This window comes from Lithobates pipiens, unplaced genomic scaffold (genome assembly GCF_037356315.1).
Source record: "Lithobates pipiens isolate NorthernLeopardFrog02 unplaced genomic scaffold, aLitPip1_a1.2 Scaffold_25, whole genome shotgun sequence".
In the NCBI taxonomy this organism is placed as follows: domain Eukaryota; kingdom Metazoa; phylum Chordata; class Amphibia; order Anura; family Ranidae; genus Lithobates; species Lithobates pipiens.
The window spans coordinates 48,519,197-48,544,396 of NW_027507787.1; the positions used below are offsets into that span (position 1 = coordinate 48,519,197).

The 25,200-nt window shown below is 41.8% G+C and overlaps 1 protein-coding gene across 1 annotated transcript in view; it reads right to left on the reverse strand.

The window, feature by feature from the left end:
* PPA1 (inorganic pyrophosphatase 1) overlaps window positions 1-25,200 on the reverse strand; it is a 156,262-nt gene that overhangs the window by 57,692 nt on the left and 73,370 nt on the right. The window contains exons 3-4 of the mRNA XM_077454427.1: window positions 22,916-22,969; window positions 15,217-15,336 (exon numbers count right to left, since the gene is read on the reverse strand). Coding sequence (XP_077310553.1) covers window positions 15,217-15,336; window positions 22,916-22,969 — 174 coding nt within the window. The remainder of the gene's footprint in view (window positions 1-15,216; window positions 15,337-22,915; window positions 22,970-25,200) is intronic.

Sequence of the window (25,200 nt, forward strand, 5' to 3'; positions counted from 1 at the left end):
CAATATTTATGCGAGCTATTGAAGTGATACAAATAAAAAAAACAAAAAACAAAAACAAAAGGCAGTTACAAAGAAGACCCAAAAAGACAATTTGTAATACCTTTAAATATGAATCTTTCTCAATATATGTGATTCATCTACAGTCGAGAAACCTTAATTTAATGGGGAGTTGTCAGCTTAAGGGACATAGAACAGGTGCCCATGGCACAAAGAAACGTATCCATAATATGCAGTTTAAAAATCTTATTGCCCTTATGCCTTAGAAAGGTGAAAATAATTCCATGTTTATAGCATTTTGTTTGGCCTATAAATTCTTTATTCAGGCATTTTTTAAAACGTAAAGAATTTTTGTTTTCCTCCTCTAGAGATGCATTGAAATGATTGCATTTATTGGAAGCACTGAAGTGAACCTGTCATGAAAGATAAATCACTGTCACCGTTTTCAATTTGTTCCGTAAGCTGCAAGTTCCTAAGCCGTCCTTCTCTGGCTTAACGTCTTATTCAGTCAATTCCCAAACAGATGTATGTGGACAGTAATGTCATAACTAATGACGTGTTGACATCTTGTGGTAAAGTCTTACTAAACTGCAAAAGCCAGGGGATACCTGCATAGTCCTATTTTTTTTCTGTTTACAAGCGTTTTATTAAAAAGTCATCAGAAAATACAATACCAGCAAAGATGATACAAGAAAGCATTCCATAAGTCAAACAGCCAAATCTGATGAGGTGCTAAACAATGACAAGTACAAAGGCTTTAGAATCAAGTAAAGGCAAAAAAGCCTATAAAAAAATAAGGCAAGAGGGAGATATCAAAGAGAGAATGTTCAAAAAGATTGGGAATCAAAGAACCAGATTTAAAAAGGAAGAGTATTTTTATTCCCAAATATCACATTTATCACAAAAGTGAGGAAGAGACTCATGTACAGAATGAAAAATATGCTCCATCTACACCCACTCCGGATATCCTGTGTCCAGCGGTGATGGCAGGGAGAGCTGACTGAAGGGGTAGTGAGGACCGCTTTGCAGCGGCTACCTGGGAAGCAGTTGTGTTCAGCTGTGCCTCCATTTCAGTAGCCCACCTGAGAGGACAGGGGTGGCTGACCCCTTGTGTATTGGCCTGGAACGCCACTGTGCTTGGTTGCAGTAGCGCCGTGGAAAGGCAGCTGCAGAGGAGGGAGACAAATAAGAGAGAGGCTGTGCTGCATTAAGGACTCGGAGTGTGCAAGTACATACTGTACCAAGTACTGTGCTTAGGAACGCTATATAAATGGAGGTTACAACTGCTGTGCGAGAAGCTTTTGATCTGCCTGAAGCAGTCATAACCCTTTCACACTTGCTAACCCCTTCTTTGGGGGTTAAAAGCGCTGTGCTCCCACCCGCACAGCACCGGTAAAGTGCCGCTAAAACGAGTGGTGCTTTACCACTAAAGCTGCCCCAGTGTGAAAGGGCTCCGACACATATAAGACCGACTAACGGAATTACGTTGCAAAGAGTGAAGAAGGTAAATAAAGGGATATTTAAAAGGTTGATTGGTGGATAAATAAAAAGATCTTGAGAGGTGAATATCTGAGGCCCCTTTAAAGTTATACACTAATTGAAATACAAACCAGTAAAGTTGCACAATTTGATTTAATCATGACAAGAAGGGAGAAGATGCAGTACAACAGGAAAGTACACAAATGCAGCGCACCGTAAAAGAAAAGGGGAACCATGCAGCAGCAAAATTACAGCGATTTGCACATACACCAATGAAGGAGGGACAGACCAGACCAATTACACAAAGACCCAGACAGGGGTGCCAGCTGCAAGGAAAAGCCAGCGGGCGACGGTTGGAGCAGATCAAACAGCAGAATCATCAATCCTACTCTGAAGCTAGTGCTTTAATGGAGGAGCTTTCTCAAAGAAATATATGCAGTGAATTTCTGTAAATCTACTATGCTTGATACGTCCAACCAATCAAAGATTATAAGAAGAAATTGACTAGAGCCCTTGAAGGAGGATCAGTCTGATGGGGGGGGGGGGGGGGGGATATAAATCCACTAAAAACAAGAAACTAAAGTAATCAGTGAAAAAGTTCATATATATGCCTCCAAGATGGAAGATATGGAGAACAGACTATATAAGAACAGGATTCATGAAGAGATGGCTTATATAAACTTTTGGAAAAGCGAGTGCCAGTGCCAGTAGAGATGCCAGTACCAGGAGGTCAGCCTAGGCAATTCCTGATTAAATTGCTTTTTTGCAGGGATAAAGACATGTGGGTTGATTTACTAAAACTGGAGAGTGCAAAATCGGGTGCAGTTCTGGATAGAAACCAATCAGCTTCCAGGTTTTATTGCCAAAGCTTAAATTAACAAGCTGAAGTTAAAAGCTGATTGGCTACCATGCACAGCTGTACCAGATTTTAAGCACTCCAGTTTTAGTAAATCTCCCCCAATATATTGCGAAAGGCAAGACAAAAGCTGGATATAATGTATAATGGAAACAGTCTTAATATATCCAGATATCTCCCCTGAAGTTCAGAAGAGGTTCAGGTTTGTGGAGAATAAAAAGGACGGCAACAATTGAAAATAACATACGCCATGTCGTACCCAGCGTGGCTGCGCATAGCGGTCTTTGGGGAAGTACTCTTTAGTACATCAAATGAAGGGAAGTTACAGACTAATGGAATATGAAATCTAATGAGGTGTTTTAGTCAAGTAGAGGATTAGAATTAAAATAATGTTTTCTCTCCCATTAAGATTGGGGGTGGGAAGCTACAAAAGGGAAGGAAGGAGGGTTAGGAAGAGATGGTGGTGTGTTTCCCCTCCTTGAGAATGCCACTTTTTACGTTTCTTTTTTCTCCCCCCATTTTTCACATTTGTATCACAAATAATTTTTTTTTTAACTATTATAAGACAAAGAATGGAAATGGGCAGGGAAAAGAAAGGGTAGATATCACTTTGATCACATATGAAGACCACTTTAAATGCCCCCTGCGTGGGCTGAAAGAGGTCCAGGTGTGGAAGATGAGAGCAAGTGATGGCCAAACGAGGAAGGAGGGGGGGGTTTATTTTAGGTTAGTCTAAAAAGAGAGTTTGGTGTTATAAATTCATAAGTGCACTATAATGGAAGAAAGCATTTGTGTATAAACATGTCACTAGTATGGGGGGCGTGTCCGGACGGGGAAGACATCAGACGCACCTTGCAGAGGCTCCGTCACCCCGGACCTAATCCAGAGCCATCCAGCGCCATCGGACAGCCCTGTGAGTTCACAGACCCTCCGCACTGTAGTCCGGGCTTCCCCTGACCGGATCAGTGCCAAATTGCCAGCCGCCCCGCACTTTAACTCGGCCCGCGGCCGGCGCCTTCTCCGGACCTCCGGCCTCCATCTTGCGGCCTACGAGGCCTCCGTGTCCACCGGGCTAGATTTCACCGCTCGGCTGGACCTTCGGAGATCTCCATCATCAGCAGCGGCTCCCTGGCGGCAGACGGTCTTCTTGGCCCCATACGGCACATTCATCTTACGCCCCGGCTTTCGGCCGGATCCATCCCCCAGCATACGGCCTCCGTCCTGCGGACATCGGGCCTACTGCTGACTCCAAGCCTGTTGTGGTCACCATCCGGACCTACAGCTACCCTTTCCTAACAGCGCCCGCACTGCGGCAGGCGATCACGGGGTTCTGCGCCCCTAGGCTGCTGGCACGCTTATACATCAGGCCTCCAGGCGCCGTCCACCATTTTGCGGCCTACCAGGCCACCTCTAGGCCTATTTGCCGTGCTCCGCGGGGCTAGCGGCGGCCCCCCTTTAGTCTCCCGCACCAGAGGACCAGCATCTCATCTCCCTTGAACCCCAAGGTCGGCTGGAGGATCAACAGCAGTGCATCACATCTGAACATCAAGGTGAGAGGCGGCCATCTTGGTACACCCTGATCCACCTGTAGCCCCTCTGTCCCATCACAATCAGATCCTCTCCCTGCTATATCACAGCAGCACATCTCCTTGGGGGGGCTCTCCCAGGCCAAGGCGCAGACAAGTCTACACCCCCTCCCTATCTTATCCCCACTTCCAGCTGCAGCCACCACCTCTCTACCCCATAACAGCCCGGAATTGCTCTCTGTGGGTCCCCAAGAGCAACCCCCAAGTTTATCTTCTTGGAGAGAACCCCCTTTTGTGCTGCGACCGCTATTACTCTACATCTCCCGGACTGTTTTACCACAAACCCTGGCTACTGGTTCCTTACCGTATACTCATCAGGCAAAATGTAGCCGCACAATGATCTTGATACAGGCTATAACCCTGAGACCGTGAAATAAAATGAACTAAAGATATACACACATACAATTGGGGACGCTTGCGAGCCGCGATGCAGTTCAGCATACGTATCCAATAACCCCATTGATTCAGCGAGGATTCAATACGAAAGATAGTGTTCTATTGCCTTTAATAGTCATATTTCATATAAAAATACATTTCATACTAGTGCATGCCGTCGGGCAGGAAGGCGAACAATCGCCGTGCGCAACAGCACTTATTAACCACATACCCACTACGCAATAAGGAGCAAAAGAATATGGCTCAAAAAGGCACCAGCTCATCACCGGAGCAGCCCTGCACGGCCGCCACTGGCCCTCAAGTAAAGTCTCCTTCAAAACAAAATATCAGCGATCTCCCCTCCCAGATCACAAAGGCTGACCTGGATTCCAGTTTAACCAAGATCTACGAAAAACTTGTAGACAAAATACAGTGCGAACTCCAAAAAACAACAAACACACTTACTCAAGAAATTGCTACTCTAGGAAATCGCACAGATGTTCTAGAAACCAAACACGACGAACTTTCACTTGCGCACAACGATCTTAGAAGGGACTTTGAGCTCTTGGCAGAAAACCACTCTTACTTCCAATCACAAGTGGAGGATTTGGACAATCGCAACCGCAGAAATAACCTGAGGATTCCTGGCATCCCAGAGTCTGTCACGGAATTGTTACCTGCGGTGTCCAAGTTGTTCCACAACCTCCTCCCAGATTTACCTCCGTCCTCATTTATGTGCGATAGGATTCATAGGGCCCTGCGTCCCAAGCCTCCCCCAGATAAACCCTCACGGGACATTATACTATGCATGAAAGACTTCCTCACAAAAGAAAGTATACTTAGAGCATCTAGGAACATGCAAAATATTGAATTGGATGGCTCAAGAATCCAAATATTCCCAGATATCTCACAAGCCACCCTGGAGAGGAGACGCAAAATGAAAGAGATAACATCGGTATTACAATCAGCTCATATCAGATACCGGTGGGGTTTCCCATTTAAATTAACAGTCCCTCACAATGGTACTACTTACACAGTCTTCAACATCTCAGAAGGTAAAGATCTTCTAGTAAAGTTGGGACTCCTGGACCCGGGCACAGTTGCAAGACCACCTTCTACTCCTCATACCTCACCTATCTGGGCCACCCCGGCCACACGCCGAGGACAAGGAAGATGGCGCCCCTCACTCAGAAATTTAGACCCCTGAAGCTATTTGTGCTCTGCCGACTGCTTTGTCTCCATTCTTTTACAGGAGCAGAGGAAACCCCCGCCCCCTTTTTTTTTTTTTTTCTTACGCTTGATCCTAAGACCAATCTTTATAGTTTTTTATTCAGCAAGTACTAAAGTTTGACTTATTGCGATTGGTACTTAGCAGCTCTATTCCTTCAGAAATTATCAGTTCGGTATTTACATAATCTTTTCTATGGGATTTCATGTGTATGTATACACTTATCACACCCCCCCCCCCAGCTTTTTTTTTTTTTCCTTTCTCTCCCCCTTTCCTTACTGGTCCCTAAAACATAACCTTTATAGCTCAAATGATTCTTAATATGTGTATTATTATGATCAATATCTAGCAGTTACACACCGTTAAGATTTTTCGAGTTGGTTTTATATAACCCCCTATACATGTTTCTGTGTGACACTGTGCACCTGTGGTATGGAGAAAAAGAAGGGGAATTTCCTAAAGATAAATTTTTTTTTTCATTTTTTTTTTTTTTATTGTTTTCCCCTTTTCTTCCTCTCTCCAAGGGGCAATGGCACACTCTTGGTTTATTCTTTTTATAGTTTATAAAATCCTTGCTGAAGTTGTTCTGCTCCACCTCTGCTAGTTTGTTCCCCTACTCACAAAGGACTCCATAAGCATGATTCACCTGGTGGATACGCTTCTACTAATGAACCTGCTTTCCATAGTTTTTTTGGAGGATGCTCCATTTGTGAGTTATGGACATTATGGTCCACAACAATTTTCTTTTTGGTCAGTTAGTGCTTCTCACACTGACCCACATGTTATTAATGACTATAATTCATTTATTTACAGTATTATACTTTATGTTCTGATACATTTGTATAGGTCAAACAAATATTCTCTACGTTATTTAATGCAATATGATGGTGAGGTTTTATGCTGGGTAGCACTCACACTGTTCAGGTTCTTAGAATTTGTTTGGTTCTACACTTTAAGAACCCCAATCTACATTGTTTACGGGTATAGGTACAATATATCACTTATTAAAAGATTAACTAGAATATACATACACAAGGTTTTGATGAATTACTTAATATGTACACTTGATATCATAGTTGGCCACATAGTTACCACAGAATTCCTCTCTTCGTTAGGTAGTATCTCCATCTTGCTTTACACCTTGTTGATGGAATCAACCACATCACCAATATCAAATCAACTCAGCCTCAGATCAATCCCTGGGCCCTATGACCCTCTGCCACTATCTAATAACCTCTGTAGCCTATTAATGCCTCCACAATGGGTCTCAGGGTGATTTCTCACAATGCCCAGGGCATTAACTCACCTCATAAGAGAAAGAAAGCCTTTCGCCACTACAAAAGATTGGGGGCGGACATAATTTTAATGCAAGAAACCCATTTTGCAACAGAAAAACACCCCAAATTTTTTGACAAAAGTTTTAGTCAATTTTACTGTACTACCTACAACACGAAATCTAGAGGAGCCGCCATATTCATTAGAAACTCTGTAGTTTTTGAAATTCAGAGTCTCTATAAAGACCCAGATAGTCATTATTTAATTCTAAAAGGCTCAATTAATGGTCGCTCCATCACCATCGCCTCGATTTATGCTCCCAATAATGCCCATTCAAACTTTTTCAATAAATTTTTTGATACTCTGGATAAATATCACTCCACGCACTTAATTGTGGGAGGTGATTTCAATCTAGCGGCCCATTCGGCCCTTGACAGAAGTAGAGTTGCCCCATCTTCTAAAGCCTTCCCCAAGTCTCTAAATAAATTATTATATAACCACCAATTAATAGACTCTTGGAGAGCACACAATGTTGGCATCAAATCCTACACATTCTATTCCCACTCACACAACAGTTTCGCCCGTCTAGACTATATCTTCTGCTCCCCAATCCTACTTGCCAACTCCTCCAAGGCTGACATCCACACATGCACCTGGTCGGACCACCACATAGTTTCTTTTGACACCTCTTGCATAGGTCTAGCCAAAACTACACATTCATGGCGAATTAACGACTCTATACTTACTGACCCTTCATGCATCCAGCAAATTCTATCTCACCTTGAGCAATATTTTGCAAATAATGTAACACCGGACATGTCTCCTTCAAATGTTTGGATGGCACATAAGGCTGTGATGAGAGGCCATTTGATAAATATCGCCTCATTCAAAAACAAGTCCAAGCTCGCAGACATCAGGTCCCTCACAAAGGATCTAGACCATCTATATCATAGAAATAACCAGAACCCATCTAGCGACCTTCTTAAACAAATTCAGGAGAAACGCACAACTTTAGACTCATTATTAATTTCTGATACCGAAAAAGCCCTTAGATGGTCTAAAGCTAGATTTCTACTTAACAGTAATTCATATTCCACTATGTTCCCCAGAAAATTAAATCAATCCATGAAACCACCCCACACATATAAATTAAGAAATACATCTGGAAACACAGTGTCTCACCCTAAATAAGTCATGAAACTGTTTTTAGACAACTATAAAAATCTCCTCTCTACACCACAACCCTCTCCTAAACAAACCTCTTTAGATTGGCTTAACGACATTACACTACCTACCCTCTCCGTGAAACAAGTTGAATCTCTCAATGCCCCTTGCACTGACACTGAAATCAATAAAATCATTGGCACTTTAAAGATATCCACAGCCCCTGGCCCAGACGGCTTTTCCACGTCATTACAAAAAATTTTCCTCTATTATCACTCCACACCTTACTAAACTATATAACAATATTTTACAAGGCGCCCAATTCCCATCTGAGATGCTTTTAGCCAACATGTCCCTTCTTCCCAAACCAAATAAAGACCATACGGCCCCCCAAAACTACCGCCCGATATCAGTGATAGATAATGACTTGAAAATATTTGGTCGTATCTTGGCAGACAGACTATCCAGAGTTCTCTCCTTTAGTCGACCCTGATCAAACAGGCTTCATTCCAAACAGACAAATAACAGATAACATAAGACTGACCTCAAACATTATTCAAGATTCCAACTTACATTCCAAACCTACTCTACTACTTAGCCTAGATATACACAAAGCTTTTGATAGCGTATCCTGGTCATATCTAGACATTCTACTCCCCAAATATGGCATTAACAATAACTTCGTACATGGCTTTAAGGCTCTGTATCATAACCCACAAACACGTATTAAACTCCCTGGCAACAATTCTGACTTTTTTCCCCTGACCAAAGGCACTAGACAGGGATGTCCCCTTTCCCCTCTACTTTTCGCACTTGCGATAGCGCAGGCTAGGGGTTCTATCAGAAACAACCTAGATATTAAAGGATACTCCAAGGGATCCAGAGAATATAAATTAAGTCTTTATGCAGATGATGTGCTTCTATTTATAACCGACCCTCTCATCTCTCTTCCCAACCTTACTAAAACCCTGGACATCTCTTCATGACTTGACAGGTCTTTGTGTAAATTTGTCCAAGTGCTCGGCTTTACCGATTAAAATTCCCCCAACCTTAATTTCTTTGCTTAAAGACAGTTTCTTATTTAACTGGAGCGAGGACTCATTCAGATATTTAGGTATCCAGATTACACCATTATATAAATCACTATACCAAGCAAACTACCCCTCATTAATCAACAAGATTAAAAATCTACTCAAACTTTGGTCGTCATACCATATCTCATTCTCGGGCAGAATAGTTGCCGTGAAAATGATGATTTTACCAAAATTGTTTTTTTTTAGAGCTCTTCCCATTGCATTAGCTAAAAAAACATTAGACTCCCTACAAAGGGACATCAATAAATTTATTTGGCTAAACAAAAAAAAAAACAGATTTAGCAATTCTCTTATGTTTAGACCCCAAATAAAGGGAGGTCTAGGTATCCCCAACCTCTGGCAATATTATCTTTCGGCCAGATTCACCCAATTAGCACAATGGTATGCACATTCACCTCATATCCCTTGGCTCCGCTTTGAGGAAGAATCTATCCTACCCTATAATCTACAAGGACTCCTCTGGTCCAAATCTATACCTCCACAGAAACTAAGGCATTTAAACTCTATCGTCACTCACACTCTTCAACTATGGAATAAACAGGTCACTAAATTTAAATTATCCTCTGACACTCCCCCCCTTGCTTCCTTTCTAGGCGACCCTCGCTTTTCCCCCCCAGAAAGAGCTCATGATCATAATTTTCTATCGCATTGGAAGCTACATAATCTAACGCACCTAAAATCACTCTCTCACAATAACTCATTTCTCACCTTCACTAGTCTACAAATAAGATATGATCTCCCACCCTCGGAATTAGAGAACTATACCAATATAAAACACTTCTATCAGAAATTTCATTCACTCACACTCCACCCCCCTTACACACAATTCGAGCAAATTTGCATTTCCTTCCCTCGAGATAGGGGTTTAATCTCCAAGATTTATAAGTGCTTAAACGAGTCCAATATGCCTGAGAAAACACTCCCCATGCTACAGTGGGAATCTGATCTAAATACCACATATACTTCTGAGCAGTGGGACTCTATCCTTACAAACCTACATAAATGCACAAAAACAACCTCAATTAGAGAATCATCCATCAAATTGTTACATAGATGGTACCTTACCCCTGCCAAACTTAACACATTCTATCCCTCAATTTCTCCTCTCTGCTTTAGGGGTTGCCCCTCCCAGGGAACCCTATTACATATCTATTGGGATTGTCCTCACATAAAAAACATTTGGCATAAGGCCAGCAAAGTTATAGAAAAAAAAGCCGGTAAAAAGCTCTCTCTTACGCCCCAAATATGTCTCCTATTCTTCCCTTTACAAGATATCCCAAAGAACAACATTACCCTAATCCATACATTCCTAAGCACTATACATTGGGCCATAGCTTTTAATTGGCACTCCACTACGGTACCTTGGCCACAAATCCTTAACCGCATGATGAACCTCAAACTTTCAGAAAGAATTCACCACATGCTATACGACTCAATGCCCCTTTACCAAAAGAAGTGGATGCCATGGGATACCGCTCTTTTAATTTAAGAGAGAATGGGAGATATGGGGTGAGAAAAGGGGAACCTAGGCTCAGCTTTTTACTATCTCCCACCCCCCTGTCGCAACATTTAAGTATTAATCGCTATATAACCCTTCCCACTTCTACCACTTATATATAGTCAATAATACAACAATGTACAATTTTACAGATTCTTTTCTATTATTCATTTAACCATAATCCTTGTTATATTCCTGTACTACATTTATTGTTATTATTATATATTTTTATACCTGTACCTTCACTTAACTGTTTTATACTCTGACCTAGACATGTGCATTCGTTTTCGTCCGAATGCATTTTCGCCCGAATTTCAGCTATTTTCGTTTTCGTTTTGACAAACGATAACGAAAGCACAATATCCGAAAAACGAAAGATCCGACATAAATAAATGCTTTATTTTCGTTTTCATTGTTACAACAGTTCAATATAGAATAGGAGATTCGACATGACTCTGACAACAATCTGTGTCTATAGAACCTGTGGTCGAATGTGCTTAACCTTACCTCTATTAGTCCAAGATTATATAGAGAAAATATTCGACAGAGAAAAAAGATTCTGCAAGTTACTGTCCTAAAAAGTGTTTGGGGACCCGGGTCCTGCCCCAGGGGACATGTATCAATGCAAAAAAAAAGTTTTAAAAACGGCCGTTTTTTCGGGAGCAGTGATTTTAATAATGATTAAAGTGAAACAATAAAAGTGTAATATTCCTTTAAATTTCGTAGGGGGGGGGGGGTTGTCTATAGTATGCCTGTGAAGGGGCGCATGTTTCCCGTGCTTAGAATTGTCCCTGCACAAAGTGTCATTTATGCAGGAAAAAAAGTCCTTTAAAATCACTCGCAGCTATTATGAATTGTCAGCTCCGTAATACAGAGAACACTCATTGAAAGTCATTGATAAAAAAAAAAAATTAAAAAAAAAAGCGTGGGGGTCCCCCAAATTCAATTACCAGGCCCTTCAGGTCTGGTATGGATATTAAGGGGAACCCTGGCTCAAATTTAAGAAAAAATTTGACGTGGGGTTCCCCCTAAATATCCATAACCAGACCCTTTATCCGAGCACGCAACCTGGCAGGCCGCAGGAAAAGAGGGGGGACGAGAGAGCGGCCCCCCTCCCTCCTGAACCGTACCAGGCCACATGCCCTCAACATTGGGAGGATGCTTTGGGGGTCTGTGACCCCTCAAAGCACCTTGTCCCCATGTTGATGAGGACAAGGGCCTCATCCCCACAACCCTGGCCGGTGGTTGTGGAGGTCTGCGGGCGGGGGGCTTATCAGAATCTGGAAGCCCCCTTTAACAAGGGGACCCCCAGATCCTGGCCCCCCCCTGTTTGAAATGGAAATCGTCCGTCGCTGGATAGCAAGAGTGGATTACCGCCGCTGGAATCTTTTTTTTATTTCTTTATTTTTAATAAAGGAATTTTTCAAAAGTGTGTTTGTTTTATTTAACCATTTTTTACACTTTCTTTGTGAAATGGTAGGGGTACTTTTGTACCCCCTTACCATTTCAAACAGGGGGGGGGGGCGGGATCTGGGGGTCCCCTTGTTAAAGGGGGCTTCCAGATTCTGATAAGCCCCCCGCCCGCAGACCTCCACAACCACCGGCCACGGTTGTGGGGATGAGGCCCTTGTCCTCATCAACATGGGGACAAGGTGCTTTGAGGGGTCACGGACCCCCAAAGCATCCTCCCAATGTTGAGGGCATGTGGCCTGGTACGGTTCAGGAGGGAGGGGGGCCGCTCTCTCGTCCCCCCCTCTTTTCCTGCGGCCTGCCAGGTTGCGTGCTCGGATAAAGGGTCTGGTATGGATTTTTAGGGGGAACCCCACGTCAATTTTTTTTTAAATTTGAGGCAGGGTTCCCCTTAATATCCATACCAGACCTGAAGGGCCCGGTAATTGAATTTGGGGGACCCCCACGCTTTTTTTTTAATTTATTTATTTATTTTTTTATCAATGACTTTCAATGAGTGTTCTCTGTATTACGGAGCCGACAATTCATAATAGCTGCGAGTGATTTTAAAGGACTTTTTTTCCTGCATAAATGACACTTTGTGCTGGGACAGTTCTAAGCATGGGAAACATGCGCCCCTTCACAGGCACACTATAGACAACCCCCCCCCTACGAAATTTAAAGGAATATTACACTTTTATTGTTTCACTTTAATCATTATTAAAATCACTGCTCCCGAAAAAACGGCCGTTTTTAAAACTTTTTTTTGCATTGATACATGTCCCCTGGGGCAGGACCCGGGTCCCCAAACACTTTTTAGGACAGTAACTTGCAAATTAGCCTTTAAAATTAGCACTTTAGATTTTGAACGTTGGAGTCCCATAGACTTTAATAGGGTTCTAAAGTATGCTATATAGTTAGCTCCGTCGAATCTTCTTTATACATTCGACAGACACCATAAGCCTTCCAAGACAGATTTGACCGTAATTCATGTGGATTTTCGGACGAATGCAATTTTTGAACGAAAAACGAAATAAATAAAAACGAATTTCGGGAGTAACTAAATAAATTAAGTTTTCGGACGAAAACGAAATTCCGAAACAAAATATTTTACTCTGCACATGTCTACTCTGACCTTGCAAATAATAAAAATCGTTTGTAAACAAAAAACATGTCACTAGTATATTATATATAGATTACAAACACACATACACATTATACAATAACAAAAATACTACAATACTGCATTGAAGTCTCCCACCACTAATATTGGGACATTAGGTTTATCAGAGATAAATGTTATCAATTTATATAATACGTCAGGATTTAAATGGAGGCGGGATGTATTTGTTACCCAAATCTCGTCTTTTCAAAAGTACAGTATATTATATATATATATATATATATATATATATATATATATATATATATATAATGTGTATACTGTACTTTTGAAAAGACGAGATACGTTTTGGGTAACAAATACATCCCGCCTCCATTTAAATCCTGAAGTATTATATAAATTGATAACATTTATCTCTGATAAACCTAATGTCCCAATATTAGTGGTGGGAGACTTCAATGCAGTATTGTAGGGAGGATGGACAGTTACCAGTTAGGTAGGCTACAGGATCAAGGCACTGACCGAATGCTCTCCAAGTTATTAAATGAAGTAAGGCTGAAAAATATATGGAGATTGAGGAATCCACTTGAACAATATTCGTGTTTCTCAAAAACACATTACACGCTTTCCAGGATCGATTTAGTCCTAGGTAGTGGGGACATGTCATATCAAGAATATTAAAATATATGCCTAGTGGCCTCTCAGATCACTCATCAGTGGTGATATCAATATGTCAAGGAGAAGATCATTAAAAAAAGGAAAGTGGAAAATTGGCCCTTTTTGGTTGGAACTGATAGGGTACCCTGAGGGAATAGTGTTATCTATAATATAATATGCGATTATGAACATCAGCACGGCACCTATGGGGGTGGGGTGGGATTCCCTTAAAGCCTTTCTAAAAGGGGTATACTGATACAGCAGGTGGCAAAAATAACAAAATGCAAACAAGAACACATGAAATGACTGCTATGCAAAAGTTTAGGAAGGCAGAAAGACAGTATATAGAGGAACCATCCGTGGAAGACCTAGCCAATTGGGTAAAGGAACAACAGAAATACAAAAATACTTTTGATAATGGCAGAAAATAGGTGGCCATTTCAGAAACAGATATTTTTTTTTAAGCTAAGAGTGTAGGACCCTTATTAGCCCTACTGGTAAAAGGCAAAAAAAAGTCCACCATGGCTATATATCGGCAATTAGGACAGAGGATGGAATGGTTACTGCATATAAACCAGAAATTATAGGTGAATTTAAAAAAAAGATACAATAAACATTGTATAGCACCCAGTATCATGGCGTAGAGGGTGAGGTGTGGGGTTTCTTTTGGGACTTGGAGATTCCACACCTCTCTAATGAGGACAGGGAGATGCTGGATGCCCCTTAAGGATTGGGCTAACTACAGCAGGCAGTAGCAGTGTTGGCAAACCAGAAGTCTCCTGGACTGGATGGTTTGCTGGCAGGGATATATAAATATGGCGAGGTATTAATGCCTGAGCTATTGAAGGTATTCAATGGAGGAGCGCAGGTTACTGGTATCAATGATGGAATCTACCACCAGTTTTGCCAAAGGACGGGAAGGATAGCCCTAACCCTTCCTTCTACAGGCCAATATCCCTGCTGGGTGCAGATGTCAAGATCCTAGCGGAGATATCAACCTCTAGGTTAAAGAGAATACAAAAATGTATACATCCCGATCAGGGTTTATACCTAGTAGGGCAACTAGCATAAATAAAAGACTGGTATTTCTAAAATTTGAAAATTCTGGACGATTAATACAGGACCAAGAGCCATACTATCATTAGATGCAAATAAGGCCTTTGACATCCTGGAGTGGCAATATCTGTGGAAGGTTCTGCCGACTTTTCATTTGGTCCAGGGTTTGTTAAGTGGGTGAAGTTGTTATATGGGGGACCCAAGGCGAAAGTAAAAATAATGTGTTCAGAAATATTTCCATTACCCAGGGAATGAGACCGGCTATTGTAGGAAAGTAAACCAATACTAGAAATGGAATAAAAAAAAAAAAAAAAAAAATGAGAGGTTTGTTAAATGAGAGGTTCTTACAGAACCGGTGGCAACTGATGTATGTTATTACCTGTGGGATCGCTCCATAGTTCCAAATATAACCCTTGTGTGGGAAAACATTGGCCACATAACGCAGCTTGCCTTTCTTCACATCTTGTTTTATAGGATTTAAGGGATCTTTTGTGGCAATCTGCAAAAATATAAAAAGGCAGCTGAATGTATATGAGTAACATGCCTTTACAAAGAAGCCCCAACAGTAATCTCACAAGAGTCAAATGTGAACAGAACAGAAAAAAAAAGTAAATTGCAAACAAGGTAAAATGTCTTTATTAAAAGAAAACCAGTCATACAGAAAGAGAATTGGAATGATTTTTTCTTGCACTGGTATCCTCAGGCTCTTTGAAAAACAAACACTCTTTTCGCTGTACATCCATAGCCACGCTTTGTAGAAAAGCTCTGTATAGTGAGTAATTAGGCAGAAAACATTGTGACTGTATAAGAAGTTTATCAAACTGTCATCCCTCCATATATATCTTGAGGCAGGAAGTATAACAGGCCAATTCTATCAAAATTAATATTTCACTATTGGCTGAGCAATTAATTTTGGTCTCTTCTCCCACATCAGAGGAGTGTGACACAATGATAGGGGTTTTGTAATGGCCATGGTAAATAGGCTGAAGTGGGACTATTAGTAGGAATCTCATCTATGGAATCACCAGCAGGGCATATTAACCATCTATCATATCCACTACTGCTATTTATTTTAAACAACCAGAATGGGTCTTTATTTAAAAGATGGCACGATGTCACAGGTAAAGGCAACCTACAGGGGGGGGGGGGGGGTCAGAGCCATGCCATATAGTTCCATTAGCACCATAAACACCTCTATCCAGAAGTGGGCACCCCAGGGGGCAGAGCCAGAACATATGGAAATAGGTTCCAATGGTAGAATGGCACCAGAGGCAATCTAAGGAATGCTGTAGATATTGTCTGTGCAGTCTCTGGTGCATGTAATAATTTATGTGAAGAAACTTGGTTTGAATCAATTTATCATGGGATGTGTTTGGGGACCTGGGTCCTGCCCCAGGGGACATGTAAAGTTAAAAATCCATACCAGACCCTTATCCGAGCACGCAACCTGGCAGGCAGCAGGAAAAGAGGGGGTGATGAGAGAGTGCCCCCTGTCCTGAACCGTACCAGGCCACATACCCTCAACATTGGGAGGGTGCTTTGGTAACAGGGTACAAATGTATCATTTCACAAAGAAAGTGTCAAAGGTTAAAAAAAAAAATAAAAAAAACGACAAGAGACGGTTTTTGACAAGTCCTTTATTAATTCCTTCTTCTTTCCCCACTTCTTCCATCTTCTTTCTTCTGGTCTTCCTTTGGTGTTGTTCTTCCTCCATCTTCTTCTGTCTTCTCTTCTGGCATCTTCCTCCGGCTTCTTCTCTGCATGATCCGCCTCAGTGGGAGTCTTCCGCCATGTGACGCTTCCGTTACTTATATAACGGAGGGAGGGGCGTCATGTAAACTGACATCATGGGGAAAGCCATAGGGAAGTCCTTGTGCTTTAGAGGAGATCGGGGTCACCGGGTGGCACCGCCCTCCATTATATAAGAAGTGTTAGAAGCATTATATAAGAAGTGTTAGAAGAACAAAAGCGTCACATGGTAGAAGACTTCCACTGAGGCAGATCGTGCGGAGGACGAAGTGGAGAAGAAGCCGGAGGAAGATGCCAGACGAGAAGACCGGAGCAGAAGCGGAGGAAGAAGTGGGGGAAGAAGATGGAGGAAGAAGAACACCGAAGGAAGACCAGAAGAAAGAAGTTGGAAGAAGAAGTAAGGAAAGAAGAAGAAATTAATAAAGATGGAAAAATCATCTTGTATTTTTTAACCTTTTTTGACACTTTTTGTGAAATAGTAGGGGTACATTTGTACCCCCTTACCAATTTACACGGGGGGACCAGGATCTGGGGGTCCCGTTGTTAAAAGGGGGCTTCCAGATTCCAATAAGCCCCCGCCCGCAGGCCCTTATCCAGTGGTTGTGAGGATGAGGCCCTTCTCCCCATCAACATGGGGATAAGGTGCTGTCACAGATCAGCTGCGGAGCTGATCTGTATCTCACCTTTACTGCTGTAGGTTGTCTGGCACCTGTTCCACTAGCTGGTGTTGAGCTCTGTGCACGCTGCAGCTATGGGTGTCGCCGGCCCTCACCTGTTGCCCAATATATGATTCCTTCCTGCTACTTCCTGTCCCGCCTCTCATGTGCTTCTCTATTTAAATTCCTTTCAAACCAGCTACTGGTTGCTTGAGCAACATTTGTTTCTGAGCTCCCTTCGTGTAACCTGTTTTACCTGAGCTCTTGTGGACTGATCTGGACTGACCCGGCTTGTTCTGATTACGTTGTCTGCAGCCCTCCCTGACCTTGGCTCACTATCCGGCTCTCCTTTGCTTCATCCATCCATCCATCCTTGTCTAACAGTGTCTTCTGGTACTTCACTAGCGAGCAGGGTGAACCCACGGGTCGTGACCTGGGGTCAGCACACAGCTAAGCCCAAACCCTCGTGAGGGGGGTCCCTGGCGGAATATCGGTTGGCCCTTAGAATCCACGGCCTGGGGGATCCCATGTCACCTGCTCGCCTGAGGGCTCACTGTAAGTAGTACCGTGACAGTTGGTTTGGGGGCTACCCCAAAGCACCCTCCCAATGTTGAGGGCATGTGGCCTGGTACGGTTCAGGAGGGGGGGCTGCACTCTCACCCCCCTCTTTTCCTACGGCCTGCCAGGTTGTATGCTCGGATAAGGGTCTGGTATAAAAAAAAATGAAAAAAATAGTCGTGGGACTCCCCTTAAATTCCATACCAGACCTGATATGGAATTTAAGGGGACCCCCACGCATTTTTTTTTTACATTTTTTTCCATCAATGAACTTATGTGTATTGCGGATCGACAATTCATTATAGCCGCAAAAAGTTTTAAATCACTTTTTCCTTTATAAATGTAATTTTGCTGTCAGACTGTTCTAAACACGGGAAACATGCACCCCTTTACAGGCATATTATATAGACACCCCCCAGGTATGAAATTTAAAGGAATTACACTTCTATTGTTTCACTTTAAGCATTATTAAAATCACTGCTCCCGAAAAAACGCTTGTTTTTAAAACTTTTTTTGCATTGATACATGTCCCATGGGGCAGGACCCAGGCCCACAAACACTTTTTATGACAATGCCATGCATACAAGCCTTTAAAATTAGCACTTTTGATTTTTCATGTTCGTGTCCCATAGACTTTAAGCCCTTGTACACACGGTCGGAGAATCTGTCGGAATGAGTCTTATCGGACCGTGTCGTCAGATAATCTGACTGTGTGTGGTATGCATCGGACTGATTCCGTCCGAATCTCCGTCCGACCCAATTTTCCAACATGTTGGAAATATTTCCCAACCAACTGGGCCGGACGGACCTAATCCGATCATGTGTAGAGCATTTTCATTGGACCAAGTGCCACGCATGTTCAGATCAAATTCCTACATCAAAGCTATTGGCTACTAGCCTGAATGTAGTCCCATCGTAACGAAATTACGTCATCACGTTCTGAAAGATCTGATTTTTCGCCAACTTGGCCCGACAGTGTGTATGCAACAGTTTCGGACACAATCCGTCGGACTAAATCCGACGGGCAAAATCCGACGGATTTGGTTGGCAAAATCTCCGACCGTGTGTACGTGGGCTGACAGTGTTCGAATGAAGTGTTCACCTGTTCGCATGTTCTGGATGCGAAACGAACGGGGGGGCCAGTTTGGTGTTCGGCTCATTCCTACTCAGCAGCTCAACTCCCCCTCTTTCTCCTGGCGGACCAACCCTGTTGTGTTTAAATTATAGATTTGTAGCACTGCATTTAAAGCTCAAACTAAAAAAGGTAGACATAATTAACAATCTCTTTAGTGAAATAAGTGTAATAGTTCCTTATTGGCTGTATGTACTGTACCCTGAAACATAAGTTTTTAGCATTTAACAAAAAAAAAAAAAAAAAAAAAAAAAAAAAGGAAGGCTTCCAGTGAAGGCTGAAGCAATAAAGAAAAAAAAAATCTCTAGTTAAATGCTAGCAACTGGTAATCAAGCAAACAAGAGAAATGTGATGAATTGGATAAGATTTAAATTAAAATTGACAAATAGAACATTTAAAGTTAATTTGTTGCAAAACTGGAAACGTTATAAAAAAAAAAAAAAAAGCTTACAATACGCATTTGTGATGGGGTCATTCATTGCGTTCAGATAAACAAAATACTTGAATTCATTATTCAGACATTCAATTCTAAATGCAAAGCACATCATATGAAATGCTATTAGTTGTTCTAATGCTCATGTCATTTAACCTAATGCTGGTAATCATCAAGCAATATTGTACATTCCTGAATAAAAAAAAATACACAGGAATTGAATCAGAATTGTTCACTTTTGCTTCAGTTCGCTTTGCAGACTGATGGTGATGTTTATTTGAAAGTTCATGTTGGAATTAGGTTTGATAGTCACCACCCATGAAAGGGATGTACTTTGACCATTTTGTAAATACATGACTATGGCAACCTTGTACCTGGATAATTCTAAAGCCACACAGAGTTGAAGTTATTTTTCCCTTAGTGTACTGGACATTTTTTTTTACCTAATTTATGGCTACTTAGCCAGATCAAGGGCCACATCCTTTCTATACCCATATCTCCTAACTGTCCCTGATGGAGGGACTGCCCCTTGAAATAAATTCCCTCTGTCCCTCATTTTGGTCTGAACTATATAGTTATATATAAAAGTGCACTATTTATCCATTAATGTGTTACCCAGTGCTAAACCTTTTATCCATGTAAATGCCAAAAGCCAATATAAAAGGAATAGTAGAAAGAAAAAGGGGAAGAGCACTTGTGGGTTTAACCTATTTTTTTTGTAAGATTCTCCTTTAAGGGGGTGTGGCAGGAAGTGTGCCCTATGCCTACATTACTTTTACTAATAGGTGTCCCTCGTTCATGTCTCAAAGTATAGAGAGATCTGCACAAATGTACAGTGGTGTGAAAAAGTGTTTGCCCCCTTCCTCATTTCCTGTTCCTTTGCATGTTTGTCACACTTAAGTGTTTCGGAACATCAAACCAATTTAAACAATAGTCAAGGACAACACAAGTAAACACAAAATGCAATTTGTAAATGAAGGTGTTTATTATTAAAGGTGAAAAAAAATCCAAACCATCATGGCCCTGTGTGAAAAAGTGATTGCCCCCCTTGTTAAAACATACTATAACTGTGGTTGTCCACACCTGAGTTCAATTTCTCTAGCCACACCCAGGCCTGATTATTGCCACACCTGTTCACAGTCAAGGCATCACTTAAATAGGAGCTGCTTGACACAGTAAGGTCCACCAGAAGATCCTTAAAAGCTACACATCATGCCGAGACCCAAAGAAATTCAGGAACAATTGAGAAAGAAAGTAATTGAGATCTATCAGTCTGGAAAGGGGTATAAAGCCATTTCCAAAGCTTTGGGAATCCAGCGAACCACAGTGAGAGCCATTATCCACAAATGGCGAAGACATGGAACAGTGGTGAACCTTCCCAGGAGTGGCCGGCCGCCCAAAATTACCCCAAGAGTGCAGCGACGACTCATCCAAGAGGTCACAAAAGACCCCACAACAACGTCCAAGAAACTGCAGGCCTCACTTGCCTCAGTTAAGGTCAGCGTTCATGCCTCCACCATCAGGAAAAGACTGGGCAAAAATGGCCTGCATGGCAGAGTTCCAAGGAGAAAACCACTGCTGAGCAAAAACAACATCAAAGCTCGTCTCAATTTCTCCACAACACATCTTGATGATCCCCAAGACTTTTGGGACAACATTCTGTGGACCGATGAGACAAAAGTGGAACTCTTTGGAAGGTGTGTGTCCAAGTATATCTGGCATAGAAGGAACACTGCATTTCATAAAAAGAACATTATACCAACAGTAAAATATGGTGGTGGTAGTGTGATGGTCTGGGGCTGTTTTGCTGCTTCAGGACCTGGAAGACTTGCCATGATAAAAGGAACTATGAATTCTGCTGTCTACCAAGAGATCCTGAAGGAGAATGTCCGACCATCTGTTCGTGTACTCAAGCTGAAACAAACTTGGGTTCTGCAGCAGGACAATGATCCTAAACACACCAGCAAGTCCACCACCGAATGGCTGAAGAAAAACAAAATGAAGACTTTGGAGTGGCCTAGCCAAAGTCCTGACCTGAATCCTATTGAGATGTTGTGGTATGACCTTAAAAAGGCCAGTCATGCTCGAAAACCCTCTAATGTAACTGAATTAGGACAATTCTGCAAAGATGAGTGGGCCAAAATTCCTCCAGGACGCTGTAAAAGCCTCATTGCACGTTATCGCAAACGCTTGGTTGCAGTTGTTGCTGCTAAGGGTGGCCCAACCAGTTATTAGGTTTAGGGGGCAATCACTTTTTCACACAGGGCCATGATGGTTTGGATTTTTTTTCACCTTTAATAATAAACACCTTCATTTACAAATTGCATTTTGTGTTTACTTGTGTTGTCCTTGACTATTGTTTAAATTGGTTTGATGTTCTGAAACACTTAAGTGTGACAAACATGCAAAGGAACAGGAAATGAGGAAGGGGGCAAACACTTTTTCACACCACTGTATACATTTTTTATATATAAATAATTAAAAAAAAATCATATGGAAGACCTGGTTGAAGGACTATGTCTACTTCCAGTTGCAGTTTCTATCGTTCTCTGACCAAATATACACTATAGGAATCTATGATGATGGGCTTTGGTCAGTTTTCAGATCCCTTTCAGATGCTTGTGATATCATTAAAAATTCACTGAAAAGGGTACGGTTGACCCCTTTCTAACTTGTATGGCAATGCAAAAGCCAAAGTCCGTTGATGAAGGGCTTAAAAGTGATTGTAAAGATTCAGACAAACATGCAAGTCTTACTTCCTGCTCTGTGCAAGGGTTTTGCACAGAGTGGCCCCGATCCTCCTTTTCTCGGGTCCCGAGTTGGCATTCCTGGCTCCTCTTTGGCATTGGCTGCCCCCACAGAGAGCTGCATTCCATGGGGGCACTCATGTGGGCGCGTTCCCGAGTCCTGCTGCTGCATCTATTAACACAGACAGCAGGACTCGGCCCTGCTCCCCGGCTCCCACGTCACTAGATTTGATTGACAGCAGTGGGAGCCAATGGTTGCTGCTCCTGCCATCAATCTATCCAATGGGGACCCAAGACAGCAGCTGGAGCTGCTGGGCTTGTTCTCGTCACTGGAAAGATCAGGTTCAGGCAAGAAAAAAAAATTAAGGTGAAAAACCTCAAGACTTTACAACTCCTTTATGACTGGTATGAACACCAAATATCCCAATGTTACAGATTTAACCTTCCATGTACATATATGGAGGCAGTGAAATTGAGTTACTATAGGGAAATATGCTGTTCAATTTGTAAGGGAATTTTCCCTTAGCCTAGTGAATGGGGTCAAGCTGTGCTTGCTGCCATCATCCAATCATGTGCATGAAAAACTACAGTTTTGTTTTGATTTGATTTTACCTTGCATGGAATTAAGTATTTTTTGAAAAGTGAGTTTTCGCTAAACTAAGAGAAAATTCACTTACAAAGCGCATAGCCTATTTATCTTTGGTCAATCAACCACAGTGTTATCTACAAGTCTACGTAATCAACAAGTGTATGGCTAAACTAAAATTGATATTTTCCCCTTTTTTAATGCCAGTGAAACTAACCTCCAACTTTGCATTTGTCCATCGTGGCACCTCTACCACCATGTTGAATATGTTCTGCAAAATAAAAAATGGTTACAAAAAAGGCATTATTTGGAGAAAAACACCCCAATAAAATATGCTTGGAAACAAACTTGTAAAAAACAACAATAAAAATACATAAAGATGGTTTTTACAGTGTTTTTAAAAAAAAGCCAAAATGAGCATTTGTGTATATTACACCACAAGATTGACAAGCTGCCAAATACAGGCAATAGCCGACAGTGTTAATGATTTACTCTGCAGTAAATTTCAGGTATTTGAATGCTGGAGCACTATAAACCGTGCTGGAATGTGCAATCATTCCCCTTTTGCGGCACCTCTTAGCCTCCATGCTCCCATTACCTATTGATTTGTATGAAATCTTGCTTTGTCATAATAACACCTTTTACAGCAGTACAGTTATGTATATTGTTGATCTATTCAGACAGCTGCCTTTTTTCACAAGCTATACATTTATGTCAGAAGACAGTAGAGAAAAAAAAAAACAGCGAGACCATTAGGGTATAAAGCCATATTTAGAGACTGGATATTGCCAAAAACAGGCAATTTTCTAATTCTGCTGAAAACATTTTTTTTTTGTTTGGATTACTTTTATTATTTATTTAGTCTTTATCTGTCACTTTTTCCTCTTTTTTGTTTGCATTGCCTGTGGTAAAAAAAAAAAAAAAAAAAAAAAAAAAAATGAAAAAGGTCTAGCCTAAGGCAATTCAATGGCAGCAAAGTAAAGACCTGGGTCTGACACAGCAATATTTTCATCAACATTAAGAACTAGCGAATTCAAGATCACTGAGAGGTGCTCCCCCTATGAAACTTCAGGTAGCACCCAAACATAATTAGACCCCCAGTAAAAACAATTTTTTTTTGGTGATTTTTAAGCCCTTGTACACACGCTCGGACATTCCGTCGAAAAATGTCCAATCGGACCGTGTTGTCGGATAATCCGACTGCGTGTGGGCTCCATCGTACTGTTTCCGTCGGAATATCCAACGGACAAAGTTTTAGAGCTGGGCTATAAAACTTTCCGACAACATGATCTGATCGGACTTTGTCCGATTGTGTGTAGAGAATTCCGTTCGGACAAAGTGCCACACATGCTCAGATCAAATTCCTATACCAAAGCTATTGGCTACTAGCCTGAACGTAGTCCCGTCGTAACGAAATAACGTCATCACGTTACGTACGATCGGATTTTCCGACAACTTTGTCCGACCGTGTGTATGCAACACAAGTTTCGGACAAAATCTGATGGATTTTGTTGTCGGAATGTCCGACCGTGTGTACAAGGGCTAAGAGTTACCACCGATGCAGAAAGTCCGAAGTCTGTTTAAACAATAGTCTTAACGAGAGAAAATCTCCGGTTGAAAATATGATGTGGGATCTTTTATCACCTGTTCGACCAAGAATGTGGTTTATATGATCGCATGCCCTTGCGGGCTATATTATGTGGGTGGCACCATCTGCAAGTTAGAAATTAGGCTCAAGGAGCACCTGGCGATTATTTGGAAGGGCTTTTTGAATCATAGTTTATCAAAAAACACTACGGTGTACATCTTTTATGGCCATAGACAAATTTGAGCCTCGGAGAGGCAGCCATATTAGGAGAGAGACTTCAAAGATGGAGACCTGGTGGATTTTTTTGTTTAAAATCTCATAGTCCATTTGGTTTGAATCTGGAATGGGATGCGAATGCCTTTTTTAACAGTTGAATCCCTAAATTATCCTTCCTCTTAACATTTTTTTGTGGAGTTTTTTTTTGTATGTTCTTATACATTTAGATTTTCTGCATTATCTGTTTTTAACCACAAGATGGTGCCATTACGTCCACTACATTGTCAGTTTTTGATTAAGCTGTAATTTTATTAATATTTTTACGTTACCGTATATACTCGAGTATAGGCCGACCCGAATATAAGCCGAGGCCCCCAATTTACCCCCAAAAAAACTGGCAAACTTATTGACTCGTGTATAAGCCGAGGGTGAGACATGCCTGTCCATCCCTGTGTGTGTCCGTCCATCCCTGTGTGTCCGTCCATCCCTGTGTGTCCGTCCATCCCTGTGTGTCCGTCCATCCCTGTGTGTGTGTGTGTCCATCCATCCATCCATCCCTGTGTGTGTGTGTCTCCATCCATCCATCCATCCATCCCTGTGTGTGTGTGTCTCCATCCATCCATCCATCCATCCCTGTGTGTGTGTGTCTCCATCCATCCATCCATCCATCCCTGTGTGTGTCTCCATCCATGTGTGTG